At 47.5% G+C, this 13,621-nt stretch overlaps 1 protein-coding gene and 1 long non-coding RNA gene across 2 annotated transcripts; one reads left to right on the top strand and one right to left on the bottom strand.

The window, feature by feature from the left end:
• The first annotated feature begins 893 nt into the window (after positions 1-893).
• On the top strand, positions 894-1,862 carry LOC106324118. Its single transcript, XM_013762139.1, has one exon. The coding sequence runs from the start codon at positions 894-896 to the stop codon at positions 1,860-1,862; it is 969 nt and encodes a 322-aa protein (XP_013617593.1).
• Positions 1,863-2,688: 826 nt separating this feature from the next.
• On the bottom strand, positions 2,689-3,233 carry LOC106326542. Its single transcript, XR_001267263.1, has 3 exons — positions 3,166-3,233; positions 2,846-2,959; positions 2,689-2,755 (listed from the first exon to the last, which is right to left on the bottom strand). It is a non-coding gene; the product is annotated as an uncharacterized LOC106326542 (long non-coding RNA).
• Between the last annotated feature and the right edge of the window lie 10,388 nt (positions 3,234-13,621).

Below are 13,621 nucleotides of genomic sequence, written 5' to 3'. Positions count from 1 at the left end.
TTGTTAGATTCAGGGTTCAAATAGGTTAGAGGGATTTGCCCCAACTATTGAATTGATTAGTTGTGATATTCATTGATTGATTGTTCTTAATACTTGTTCTAACCTTGCTAACTAGAATATTGAACCTAGGAATTTGCATGTGTCAAGCATCCTTGATCATCATGTCCTGAATCTAATTTGTCATGCTAGGACTGCTAGAGAGAGCTAACCGCTGATCTAGGAGACTAGTGAGCATTATCAACCTGCGCCTAGGGCTTAACTGGAAGCAATTGATCGATATTGTCATCTGACAATCGATCGATATTGCGAAAGGTGTATCGATCGATATCCCTATAGGATCATCGATCGACACTTTCTTGTGATCAAAAGACGACAGTTAAGATCCAAGATCTAGTTAGTTAACCAGTGAAACATTGCCATCGCTGATCACTTTGATTAAGGAGTTGAGCTCTAATATATCATGCATGCAACTGTTAGGCATCTATAGGATTATAATCACCAACACCAGAATAGAAACCATGCATCTAATATCTTCCAATAAAGTTACACCCCCAATCATCTTGTTAGTCGAGCAATGGCCTTGCTCAATTAGGATTGCTATTTACTTTTAAACCCATAAAACAACAAACACCTAGAATTAAAAACCTGACTAGATTTAATAGGTTCCCTAACTCCTTGTGGATTCGATCCCTATGTACTGCAACTGAACCTCTTATTTGAGAGAGTAATTCACTCCTTAGGGTAATTTGAGTGGTACCATAGAACCCCTGCGAGATTACATAGCCCGCTTCAACCAAGAAAAGGTGGCAGTTCCCGAGTGCAGCATTCCTACCGCGATCTCTGCCTTCAAAAGGGGCCTGCTTCCAGACGAGGGCCTCTACAAAGAACTAACCATGTATCCCAGCAAGAACATAAAAGACGTGTTATCCCGGGCCTGGGCGCAAGTGAAGTGGGAAGAAGACGTCGCTAGCCTCGCTAAGGCCCAGCCGAAGCAGGACCAAAATTCGGCCCGATCGGATCGGGATGAAAAATCCTCCCAAAGAGCGACCAAGGACTCCGGGAACAGAAAATGGCGCAGGTTCCAGTACCGACCAAAGGAAGTAGGAATGTCGGTGTCCACTTGGCCCAACATCTCCCATCTCTCGATAACCACACCGGAGCTAGTCAACATCTTGAGGCAGATGGGCCAACAGGTCAAGTGGCCTCAAAAGATGAAGTCACCTGACTCGTTCCGGAACCCTGGCCTCTTGTGCGACTTCCATCGTGACCACGGTCACAAAACTGAAGACTGCGTTGCTCTAAGGATCAAGGTCAATAAACTACTCCAAAAGGGGCATCTCCGGGAATTACTCTCAGAGAAAGCCAAGAACCATGTAAATAAAGAGGTGCCGGCAAAATCCGCTGGAGCTATACCCGCTTCACCACCTCGCCAGGACCGAGTGATCCATGTCATATCCAGAGGTTCAGAGATAAGCGGCGTGAGTCATGCAGCTTCCAAGAAAAGCACCCGCAACGCCAAGCACTGCCTGGAGATGACCAAACCAAAGTGCTTGCTCCTAGGTACCGACGAAATAAGCTTCACGGCTAAGGAGCAGGAGAAGATCCTGGCTCCCCACCACGATGCCCTGGTCAGCTCTCTCACCGTAGCAAACTGCTTGGTAAAAAGAATACTAGTGGACAATGGTAGCTCCAGCAATATCGTCTTCCAGACTGCTTACCAGGACCTATCTTTCCAGGCGTCTTTTCAGGCAATAGCTCCAGCAATATCTTTTCAGGCGTCTCCATATCAGATTCTGGCTCGGAATCACTCTCCTCCAGGTAGGACCCGAAATCGTTTGGGGAACCTTGGGTTTCCTCATTAGATCGGGGGCTCGCATAGAGACCCGGAGTTCCTTGGGAACCCGGAATGTTTTTGTTTTTCGTAGTGACCGTACTCTATGTTCCTAGGAAAGACTACTACTGGTACCTGTTTGGATTTCGCATTATGCCGCTCGGAAGCTGGCCACTATCGAGTTCCTGTGCTGTATTCTACTTTTGCATGAAGTCACTGACAGGCTTAAAGGGTGCTGGTGTGGGTGTTGTGACCCAGGTGCCAGGCTTAAGCTGCTTTCCACATCTGGAGAAGCAGGATTTAGATTGCTCCCTGTGTTTCACAGTACTTTTGCAATGAGTATATACCATGTGTTCCATGTATCATGTAGCTCGTAGCGTTTTAATACATGTACTTTTCACATTGGTACTCTGGGACCCCGATGCGCCTTAGGCTGCACAGGGGTTTTAGTTAGATTTGACAGCATACTCAGGCTTGCGCATACTCATTCCTGCTTTATGTCGCATACCCGTTTTGATTCTTTGTGGGCGTGCCACTGTGGTCGTGCCACTTTTGTGAGGGTTGGCCAGAATCAGAGGTGCTTGGAGACCTGATCCAGCTTGTATGCCCCTTTAAGTATAATGATTTTCCCTCTACTTTTACAGTCGGAACTATTTTATTATAAGCGTTTTCCGGAGACGTTTAGCATACATAGGAGTAGGAAATCATACTGTTTAAATAGTATATAGTAGTATAGAAATCATGGTCCGGAGACCGTATTAAAAATGATAGGCTTTGAGGTGCAGGGCGTTCGAGCAGTTAGGTTGTATTTTACCTTTGCTATCTTGCTGCCTGTAGGTGCCTGCTCTCCGCACCTCGAAACGATATTTGACCTTCCACATTTTTCCAGACAGAACCGCATACAGCATCAAGAGGAAACGGGTCCTGCAAGAATTCAGTTTTATACCCCCAAACAACAGTGGAAGTGGAAACAACATATTTTGAACATTCAGATTAGACCGTAATAGAACACACCTTGCAAGCAGTTTTATATAGCCGCATGAAAAACGAGAAAGATTCCTTATTGGGGATCTCAAATCCACTATGGTCAAGATTCTCGATTACTTTCCTCCAACTTGTGCCAGGAGCCTGCTTTAGCAAAAAAATAAGAGCATGAACCAAATAACAATTAACAAATAATGTAGATGCTTCATTATCCAGTGATAAAAGTAAGAGGATTATGCACACTAGTCACACACACAAAAAAAGAAAGAATAAATCTAAAGACTGAAATGAGTTTTGAAGTTATCAAAGATATTGATTAGACAAAGTATAAAGGGTATTAGATAAGTTACAAGTTGCTTGATTGTCTCAGTTAAGATGTCAACACTCCACGACATTGGAGTGGAAAGTTCAGTGGGAATCGTCCTGGCGACGTCTTGCTGGTAGGACCAGTTTCTTAGTCGAGCGGCCCCTCTTTTTTCATCGAGCAGGTCGAGGCTTAGCGCCATCAGCTCGTTGTTTTCCTCCTGAGATGTAGGTCCGGTGACCGTTGTTCTTACGTGCATCTCTGTGGGTACAATGGCCTCAGAGCTGTAGACTAGCGAGTAGGCGGTTTCCCCTGTTGCTGTCTTTGGAGTGGTCTGGTAGGCCTAGAAGACTCCGTGTAGTTATTCCGCCCACTTCCCGTGAGAGCCCTCCAGTCGCTTTTTAAGCATGTTGACCACTGTTATGTTTGTGGACTCGGCTTGTCCGTTAGACTAGGGTGTCGGGGTGTGGCGATAGTTAGTTTTATGCCCCAGTCCTTGCAGAACTCCTTGAAATTGTGGCTTGTGAACTGGGGTCCATTGTCGGTGATGATCTCGTGGGGGACCCCGAAGCGAGTGATTACGTAGGTCCACAGGAACTTGCGGATCTGGAGATCTGTTATGCGGCTGAGCGCTTCTGCTTTGACCCACTTGGAGACGTAGTCAGTGACTATCAGAAGGAAGACCTTCTGCCCCGACGCCATAGGGAATTTCCCTACTATATCCATGCCCCACTTTCTGAAGGGCTATGGTGAGCTTATGGACTTGAGGTTCTCTGGGGGGAGCTTGGAGACTGGAGCGCGCCTTTGGCATTGGTCGCAGTGCTTGGCTTGTCTGTTAGCGTCGGCGGCCATCGTGGGCCAGTAGTAACCAGCCCTTCTGTCTCTGAGCACCAGGCTTCTACCGCTAGAGTGGGATCCACAGCCTCCTTCATGTAGTTCTACAAGGATACTAGCGGCTTTTTGGGGTGTGACACACCTTAGGTACGGGCCAGAGAAAGACCTCCGGTACAGCTTCTCCTGGGAGATACAGTACCTCGAGGCTTGCTTCTTGATCTTTCTGGCCTCTCTACAGTCTTCTGGGAGGATGTCGGCCTCCAGGTACTGAATCAGGGAGGTCATCCAGGTTTCGCCTTCTTCGACAGCGGATACCTCCTCTGATGGGGGTTCCTCCATGGTATCTGGCCATAGAAGCACAAGCAAGGGGATACTCATCTGGTTATTCATTTTGAGGGAGGACCCTAGATTAGCCAGGGCATCGGCTTGTGAGTTCTGTTCCCGGGGGATTTGAGTGAGTTTGCAGCTCTTAAACTTCTTGATTAGTCATTGAGCGACCGCCATATACTGGATCATGCTGTCGTCTTTTGCTTGATATTCCCCTTGTACCTGGTTTATTATCAGATGGGAGTCACGGAAGACCTGGATGTTCTCTGCCCCCCTTTGGTGAGCACGGTTTAGGCCTGCGATTAGGGCCTCTTACTCGCTTTCGTTGTTGGTTGCTTTAAAATTGCAAATAACGGCCCTAGAGGCTGTATTCCCCGTTGGTGAGGTAAACACTATCCCTACTCCAGCTCCTCTGACGTTGCTGGATCCATCACCATGTAGGATCCATTCTCCTTCTTCCTTAATCTCGCCTTGGAGGCGTACCTCCTGCTCCAGAGCTGGGAGCAACGCAGGGGAGAATTCAGCCACGAAGTCTGCTAGGACCTGTGACTTTATAGCCATGGCGGGTCGAAATATTACGTCGTACTCCCCTAGTTCCACGGCCCAGTTGGCTAGGCGTCCAGAGACTTCTGGTTTGTGGAGGTCCAACTTTACAGAGAAGGAGGTAACTACCACAATTGGATGAGCCTGGAAGTAGGGTCAGAGCTTGCGAGCGGCAACTATCAGGGCTAAGGCCAGCTTTTCGAGGTGGCTGTAGAGGGTCTCCACGTCTAGGAGAGCCTTGCTTACATAGTAGATTGGTCGCTGCTTGTTTCCCTCCTCGCAAACTAAGACGGCACTCACGGCGTGTTCGGAGACTTCTAGATATAGTAGCAGGACTTCACCGAGTAGTGGCTTGGATAGGATAGGAGGAGTGGTAAGATATGATTTCAGCTTTTTGAGGGCGGATTCGCATTCTCCCATCCACTGGAAATCCTTCGGATTCTTGAGAGTTCCGAAAAAGGCGTGAGATTTGTCGGAGAGTCTGGAGATGAATCTGCTCAAAGCTGCCATCCTTCCCGTTAGCTTTTGAACCTCTTTGACGTTCTTCAGGGAAGGGATTGAGTGAATGGCCCTGATTTGCTCTGGGTTGGCCTCGATGCCCCGGTTGGATACGATGTACCCGAGGAACTTGCCAGAACTGACCCCGAATGAGCATTTAGTCGGGTTGAGCATCATGTTATATTTTCTGAGGGTGGAGAAGGCTTGCTGCAAGTTAGATATGTGGCCTTCCGCTTCCAGGGATTTAACCAGAATGTCATCGATGTAGACCTCCACGGTTCTCCCGATTTGGTCTGCGAACATCATGTTCACCAGCCGTTGATAGGTCGACCCCGCGTTCTTTAGGCCGAAGGGCATAACCTTATAGCAGTAGATCCCTCTGGAAGTCATATAGGACGTTTTCTCCTGGTCTTCCGGATGCATGAGTATCTGATTATAGCTGGAGAACGTGTCCATGAAGCTCATCAGCTGGTGCCCCGCGGTGGCGTCCACCAGCTTGTCGATATAAGGTAGCAGGAAGGGGTCCTTGGACAGGTTTATTGATGTCCGTGAAGTGAATGCAGACTCTCCACTTCCCGCTCTTTTTCTTGACCACGACGACGTTCACTAGCCACTATGGATATTGCACCTCGCGAATGAACCCCGCGCCGAGCAGGCTCTTGACTTCATCGTTGATGATCGCATCTCTCTCAGGGGCAAACTTTCGTCTCTTTTGCCTGACTGGTTGGTGTAGGGGTCCACCTGCAGCTTATGCATGATGATCTCCGGATCGATCCCGGGCATGTCTGCGTTGGACCAAGCGAAGCAATCGGAGTTAGACCTGAGGAAGTCTGTCAGTCTTCTTCTTAACACCCTTCGGTTAGCTTGGAACCAATCTTGAGATGTCGGGTCCGATCTCCTTCGGTTAATGGCACCTCATCCATCTCTTCTACCTCCGGTTCCTTGGTGTGATGGGCCAGAGGTTTGCTCTGTAATTGCTATAAGACCTTGGTTTTTCCCTTCAGAGTGGTCTGATAGCATGAGTGGGAATATTCTGGATCCCCTCTGATCGCCTTTATGCCCCAGGGCGTAGGGAACTTCACCATTTGGTGAAGAGTCGAGGGGATGGCCCCCATTCCGTGGATCCATGGCCATCCTAAGATCATGTTGTAGGACGAATCGCAGTCGACCACGAGGAATTTGGTTGACATGTTGACTCCTTCGGCCTATACGGGGAAGGTTATCTCCCCAGCGGTTTGCTTGAATTCCCCGTTGAAACCTTTAAGGGGGGTTACCCTCCGAGTTAGAGCGCCTTCCTCCAGCCCCAGGTCATTGTATGCAGCCTAGAAGATGATGTTCCCTGAGCTTCCATTATCTACCAGTATAATTTTTACCAGGCAGCTCGCTACAGTGAGCAAGATGACCAAGGCATCGTGATGAGGAGTGAGGACCTTCTCCTGCTCCTTGACTGTGAAACTTATTTCGTCTGTCCCTAGGAGCAGGCATTTCGGCTTGGCTGCTTCTAGGCCATGCTTGGAGTTGCAGGGGCTTCTCTTCGCGGCGGCATGGCTTATGCCACTGATTTCCGAACCGCCCCAGATGACATGGATCACTCGGTCCTGTCGCGGTGGCGAGATGGGAGCAGCTTCAGTGGGCTTACTCGTTGTCTCCTTGCTTAGATGGCTCGTGGCCTTCTCGGAAAGGAACTCTCTGAGATGTCCTTTCCTAAGAAGCTCGTTGACCTCGTTCTTTAGTGCGACGTAGTCCTCCGTTTTGTGACCGTGGTCTCGGTGGAAGTCGCACCAGAAGCCAGGGTTCCAAAGAGTCGGGGGCTTTCATCTTCTGAGGCCACTTGACCTGCTGGCCTATCTGCCTCAGAACATTGATAAGCTCCGGCCTTGAGGCAGAGAGGTGAGAGATGTCTGGCCACGTGGACATTGCCCTCCCTTCTGCCTTCTCAATTGGGCGGTTCTGGTATCTGCCCCGGTTTCGATTCCTGGAGTCCCTAGCTGATCTTTCAGAGGGTTTCTAGTCTCGCTCAGTTCGGTCTGGTCTGATTGCCTTTGGATCTTGCTTTTGTTGTGCCTTGGCACGGCTGGCGACGTCTTCCTCCCATTTGACCTGTGCACATGCTCGAGATAGGACGTCTTCCATGGTTTTGCACTGGTATTTGCTCAGCTCTTTGTAGAGGTCTCCGTCGGGGAGGAGGCCTCTCTTGAAAGCAGAGATAGCAGTGGGGATACTGCATTCGGGGATAGCCACCTTTTCTTGATTGAAGCGGGCTATGTAGCCTCTCAGGCGTTCCGCTGGATGCTGGAGAATTTCGTAGAGGCTGTCGGAGGTTTTCTCCAGGTCCCTGCTGCTGGCGAATTGTTCCACGAACTTATCGCTGAGAACTGAGAAGGAGGCTATGGACCTGGAGGGTAAGTTGATATACCATTGCAGAGCAGGTCCGGTCAGACTGGAGCCGAAACCTTTGCCCATGGTAGCTTCGCGTGACCCTTTTGGGAGTGCCACAGCGAGCATCCTCTGTCTGTATTGGGCGACGTGGTCGTCCGGATCAGTGGTGCCGTTATACGCCTTTATACTGGGGAAAGAGAACTTCCTGGGCATATCGATCAAGGTGATTTCATCCGTGAAGGGAGTATCGGCGTAGGAATCAGGGTTGCTCTTCCGTATGGGGGGAACTACTCCTGGGAGTCTCTCTACGATGGATTGCATGGCGTCGAGCCTATCGGAGAACATCTGATTAAGGTGATCGATCATGGGAGACTCCCCTCTCGCTGCTCCGTCTGATGCTTCCTTATCAGGCTCGGGCTCCGAGTCGCTGTCCTCCCCATCATAGGTCTGAGCGTCCTTAGCCTTTTCTCGCATAGATGCTTCTCTTCCCGGCGCTGCAGTTGGGAGATTTGTGCCTGTTCCGGAGTTAGGTATTTCCAGAGGCGGCATGGGGCGAACCTGAGTCCGGAATCGATGCTTCTTGTTACCCGCTGCGTTAAGGGCTTGGTTTTCGTCTCGGAGGGTAAGATTCTCCGATTCGAGCTGGCTGAGCTTCTCGGCGCTCTGCTCCAGTTGCTTAGAGTGTTTGTTCAGTTTTTCCTTAAGGATGTGGAACTCCGAGGACAGCTCGGGATTGGTATCTTCCCGAGCTCTATGTAACCCGGTTACTTGACCTTGCAGGTCATCGATTTGTCTTTGGTGTTCAGCCTCTCACTGAATAGTTTCGGGTAGCTCATCATGCTCATCCACCGTCATTATCACGTAGTTTAGATTTCCCCCCTCCTTCTAGTGCCAAAATTGTTAGGGGATTTTTGTGTAGGATCTTTGTGAGTGCTACAGAACGTTGGACAAGGCTAGTATTTGTATTGATTTCCAAGTAAAAGGCCGGTGTCCTGCCTGGGGTCTGGAGGAATTCAATACCTGAGTATTTTTCCCCAACAGTTTCTCCCTTATTGCTCGATTTCGTCAATGAACTCGGGGAATAACATGTGCACTCAAGTCAACCGGAGTTGCTCATTCTCAGCACGCTTCCCTTAGGCAGGAAATTGCTCCAGTAATCCCGCTATCCCGGGTTCCACTCAGGCCGGAACCGTATTCGGAACCCGGGGGATGATCAGTTTCCCCTGCATCAGACCGGGGTCTGGTGCTGTTTAGACAGCTGATTCTCGTCGAGGACGGGGAGCTCTGGGTTTCTGATGATGTCTTGGAGACGGTGGAGCCTAGAGCTCTGATGTTTCCTGATGAGGAATTGGCGTAGGAGGGGGTCCCAATGCTGGCGCGAATAGAGTTCGGGATCTTCTGAGGTTACCAGTTTTGGTACCGATTCTCGCCTTATTCTGAAGAACTTACTTCCTTAAATATAGGAGATTGACTGGGATCCACTTTGCCAGCGAAGGAAAGATTTTTGAATTTTGAATCTCCCCCAAAGTCTTGAAGTTAATAGGTTTGCGGCTTCATCGGGAATTTTCCCAACGGTTCCTTCTTTATAGGCTTTGCCTTTCTTCTCTCCCTTCTTTATAGGCTTTGCCTTTCTTCTCTCACGTAATCTTTACTGTAGTATTTTTATTGATTTGCAAGTAAGAAATCTAGTTCTAGCCGCCTAGCTCTAATCTCTAAGTCTCAAAGTGTCGATCCCTTGCTTTAGGGTTTAGGTTCCCTTTATATAGTCTTCCTAAGGCGGGCCTTAGTCGGTTGGAGTAGGTCAAACTCTTACATATTCGGAAATATGGAAGGTTCTCCATATCGAAAGTTTTCCATTTCCCGGAGGAAGGGGAGCGATCCTGAGACCAAACCCGGAAAACACCATAGCGGGGAACCGGGGTTCCTTCCAGCGGGGATCCTAGGAACCAGGGTTCCTTATAGCGGGGATCCAGAGGCCGGTGTCCTGCCTGGGGTCAGGAAGAATTCAATACCTGAGTATTTTTCCCCAATAGTAGGTGGGAGTGACACACAAGATTTCCTAAGTTGTTGGCAAGATGAATTTGGTTGCTAAGCTAGGATATGGTATAATGTGCTTTTGTGATTAGAATTTCTTAGATGTGGATTGCAGTATTGTAGAGGTGATGATTTTAAGTTTTAGATCATGTTAGTCCATGCTGTTTTAAACCTCTTTCAGAGAGACTGCCTGTTTGTTTTGCTTGAGAACAAGCAAAAGGGTAAGTAAACAAACAGGCAGTCTGGGGGAGGTGATAGACTATGGATTAGACTCATTTTCATCCATAGTTTATAGGTGTTTTTACTAATAATTATTATATTATAGAGTTTATTTATTATATTTATAAGATCAGGAGTGTTTTGGATATAAGTGATGATTTTGGAGCATTTTGGAGATATTTGGAGCAAGCACCCGAGATGACCATCGAGCTCGACCATCGGTCGATATTGGAGAGGAATAATCGATCGATAGTCACATCTGTGTATCGATTGACAGCAAAGCGCGCAGAAAGCCCCTTTGGTCACAGCCGACTTGAAGCCCAAGTCTTCACCATTTTACAAGATTACCCCTGACGAGTTTTACCTTATCTGCCATGTTAGAGGCAGAGTGTGCTTTTCTAGTTTTATTATTTTCACAGAAAGGTTTTTAGGATTTTGATAGATTGGAGAGAAGATCCAAAGTTATAATTTGTGATTGTAACTCCATTTATATCTATTTACTATTCTAATGAAGTTTTTATACTTAACTGCTGTTATGAATTGCTTAGCCATGTCTGAGTAGTTCCATTGTTAGATTTTAGGGCTTAAAATAGGTTAGGAGGGATTAGCCCCAACTATAGATTGCTGAGATAATCATCTTTAGGATTGTTCGTTAATGCTTGTGCCTAGATTAGCTACCTAGAACCTGCCGTTGGATTGATTGATATAAGCGAGAGCTTTATTCTCATCCTGAAAACATTTTAATAGAACTATGTTTCTTGCTATGAGCAAGGCGAGAGCTGATCTAGTGAGCTTAGTAAGCTATTATTCAACCTACGCATAAGGCTTGACTAGAGCGCGTCGATCGATATCACACTTGAATAATTGATCGACGGAGCAAAAGGTGTATCGATCGATATCCCTATAGGATTATTGATCGACAGTTTCTATTTATCAAAATACGATAGTTGAGATCAATAGATCTAGTTAATAAACAAGTCCAAACATTGCGAACGCTGATGGACTTGTTGACTAAGTAGTTGAGCTTTACATTATCATGCATGCAACTCATTAGGCATCTATAGGATTATCATCCCAACTTTCCTGAATAAAAACCCTAAGTCTAACTATTTCCTTTTTAAGCACCAAAACCTCAAACCAGCTATTGAACAAATACATGTTCAATATAAGACTGCAAGTTTATATTTAAAAACTCTAAAACCATCTTGCTTAACAAATCATACTAGATTTCTTAGGTTCCCTAGCTCCCTGTGAATTCGATCCCTTAGTACTTAAACTCGCCCTCTTATTTGAGAGAGTATAAATCACTCCTTAGGGTAATTTGAGTGGTATCAATCCCGAAGAGGTCGATGCATGGCGGACGGCTATGGGCGAAGTGAAACCTCCCGTTCTTGTCGTATGGGTTCGTCCCCCTTTTAAAACCAACCCTGTTGCCGGTTGTCCGAGCAGGAGTTGTCCAAATGGGCTCGCGGCCATTAGAAGTTTCTGCAGGGTTCCTGAGTCAGTCGAGTTTTGCCTCCCATAAAGGGGGGAAGTTGCACAATCTCAGCCCGAAGGCTATTTCACGTGCTATGAGACGTATTTGATGCAATGTCATCCATGGTTCCCTATCCCGAAGCTTATCGTACAGCTTCTCAATCGTTTCAATTTGTCGATAAGCCAGGTTAATCCATGCGGTTTACAGCATCACATCGGAATCTTGGTGCTGAGTTACGAACAGGGAATCACCCTTGACGCTGATCATCTTGAGGATTTTGTTGAGCCTAGATGGTCTACTTCAGTCATAGTCCAAGTGAGGCCTCGTGTGAATATGGAGATCATATCGGGGTTCGTATCGAAATACCGTGTTTTGAAGGAGCAGTTCTCCTTTGTCCGTGTTAGCGATGCCTCGGTCGAAGTGAGAGCCATCACTATCTTTAGGACTGGATGGGGGACAAAAGGTATTCCTGATTCTGAACGTTCGCTATCTTTGGTTACGATGATGTCTGACCTTCCCCTTTTTTTTGTTTAGTGTCCACCACTTTCTATCAGGTTCCCAAGGGATTGCTCACCGTTCGATAGTTATTACGCGGGCGTCCATGCTTTTGGGCAGACTTTTTCCCGAAGCGGGTTTGTCGTGCTGTCGCGCACTACCATTCCAGGTTTCAGTCGGACCTGCCAACCGAAGAAGGGTCGGAGTCTAGAATGGACGGGTTTATTCCCTATGTGCCTCGGACGAAGAAAGATAGGTCGAAGCCTCGCAAGGACAAGCATATTATGGTAGACGAGGATGTGGTCGATGGACAGTTTTGTCCTGACAACATACTCAAGGACTATCTGGATAGTCAAGCTGGTGGAAGCAACGACAAGCAGTTTTATCTCGATGGATTGTTTGAATTCGACATTCCTCCGACCGCAGGTGGATCCAATGAAGTGTCAGATTTTTCCAAAGCGGCGAGGATGGTCAATGGGGTAGGTTTTCATCTTTTAACATTCTAGGGTTTTGCTTTGTCCAAAGATCTATTGACTTTGAGAATTCTTGCAGGGCCTTCTTATGATAAACCGAGCCCTTGATACGAGCAAACAAGGGGCTCACATGGCTCGATTCAAGGCCGAGGTTGCTGACAAAGAGATTGCTCGTTTGAAAGATGAGTTGGAATATTCTCGTCGTCGTGAGAGAGAGTCGTTTGAGAAGGAGGTCAACCATACCTATAGGCGGGGGAAGAGGGAGATAGTCGAAGTTATGAAAAGCCATTGTGATAAGTTTTCGCAATCGTTTGGAGAGCTCAAAGGGTGTTACAAGGCGTTTGCGGATTATCGCAAGTGTCGTGGAACTGTGGGTGGCTTGTATCTTACGCAACTTCCCGACTACTCGTTTTCTAGTGAGTATGCAATGCAGTCCGGGCTCATGGCGGAGAAAGACAAAGATTCCAAATTTTCTGAGGTCGAAGAAGAGATTTGGAAGCAATGGGAACCAGTTCCCGTTTCCCCCGAAATGGGAGGTTTTGATGAGACGGGCGAGGTGAACCAGCCGGTGGCTCCGCTTGATGTGAACGACTACTCGATCGGAAGGTCGATCTTGGCGAGTGATTGCACGGCTCGCTGCGAGTTGTTCGAGGAAGTGTCTCCTCGACTTTGTAATTTGTTTCTGTTAGTTGTTCGTGTGCTGGCCCAGTATGGCCTTGTTTTTTATGTAACGGGACTGGCCGAGTGAGGCTTTGAATCCCTGCCATTTCATCTTGCTAAGTGTAAGAAGAAGGGGTCGAGTTGTCATCTCGTCCTTTGCCTCTTTATTTTTATTTTGGCAGATCGTCAAACCGGTTGCTCATTGAAGCTTCGAGGGTGTTTTTGGTTGTGGACGAAGAGACATGCTTTCATGATCTCGTATCTTTTCGATATCATGCGTTGAGACGTGGGAGACCAGTGTGTTGGGTTTAGGGTAAGACCTAGGTTTACTCTCGGTTGAAGGCTTTTGCGATGACTAATCGGCTGTCGTTCAGAGTGTTGCGATTTTAACCTGACTCCATTCCGCTTTAAAGTCTACGATATGTTCTCGGCTTATACGATTTGTATAGTAGGAATCGAGCATCTCTTCGAGGACAATTTTTAAGTCTCCCGAAAGTGCTGACCAAAATTTCAGGTTTCTTTTATAGGGCGCTATTTTATCCTAGTCGGATGTGAGAGGACCT

Source organism: Brassica oleracea, chromosome C2 (assembly GCF_000695525.1).
Source record: "Brassica oleracea var. oleracea cultivar TO1000 chromosome C2, BOL, whole genome shotgun sequence".
Classification (NCBI taxonomy): Eukaryota; Viridiplantae; Streptophyta; class Magnoliopsida; order Brassicales; family Brassicaceae; genus Brassica; species Brassica oleracea.
The sequence above is the reverse complement of the archived record's forward strand: the minus strand, read 5'-3'. Positions and strand labels throughout refer to the sequence as shown.

Bases quoted from the DNA above. Each gene is read 5' to 3' on its own strand.
- LOC106324118 (XM_013762139.1), top strand. From the start codon at position 894: ATGTATCCCAGCAAGAACATAAAAGACGTGTTATCCCGGGCCTGGGCG.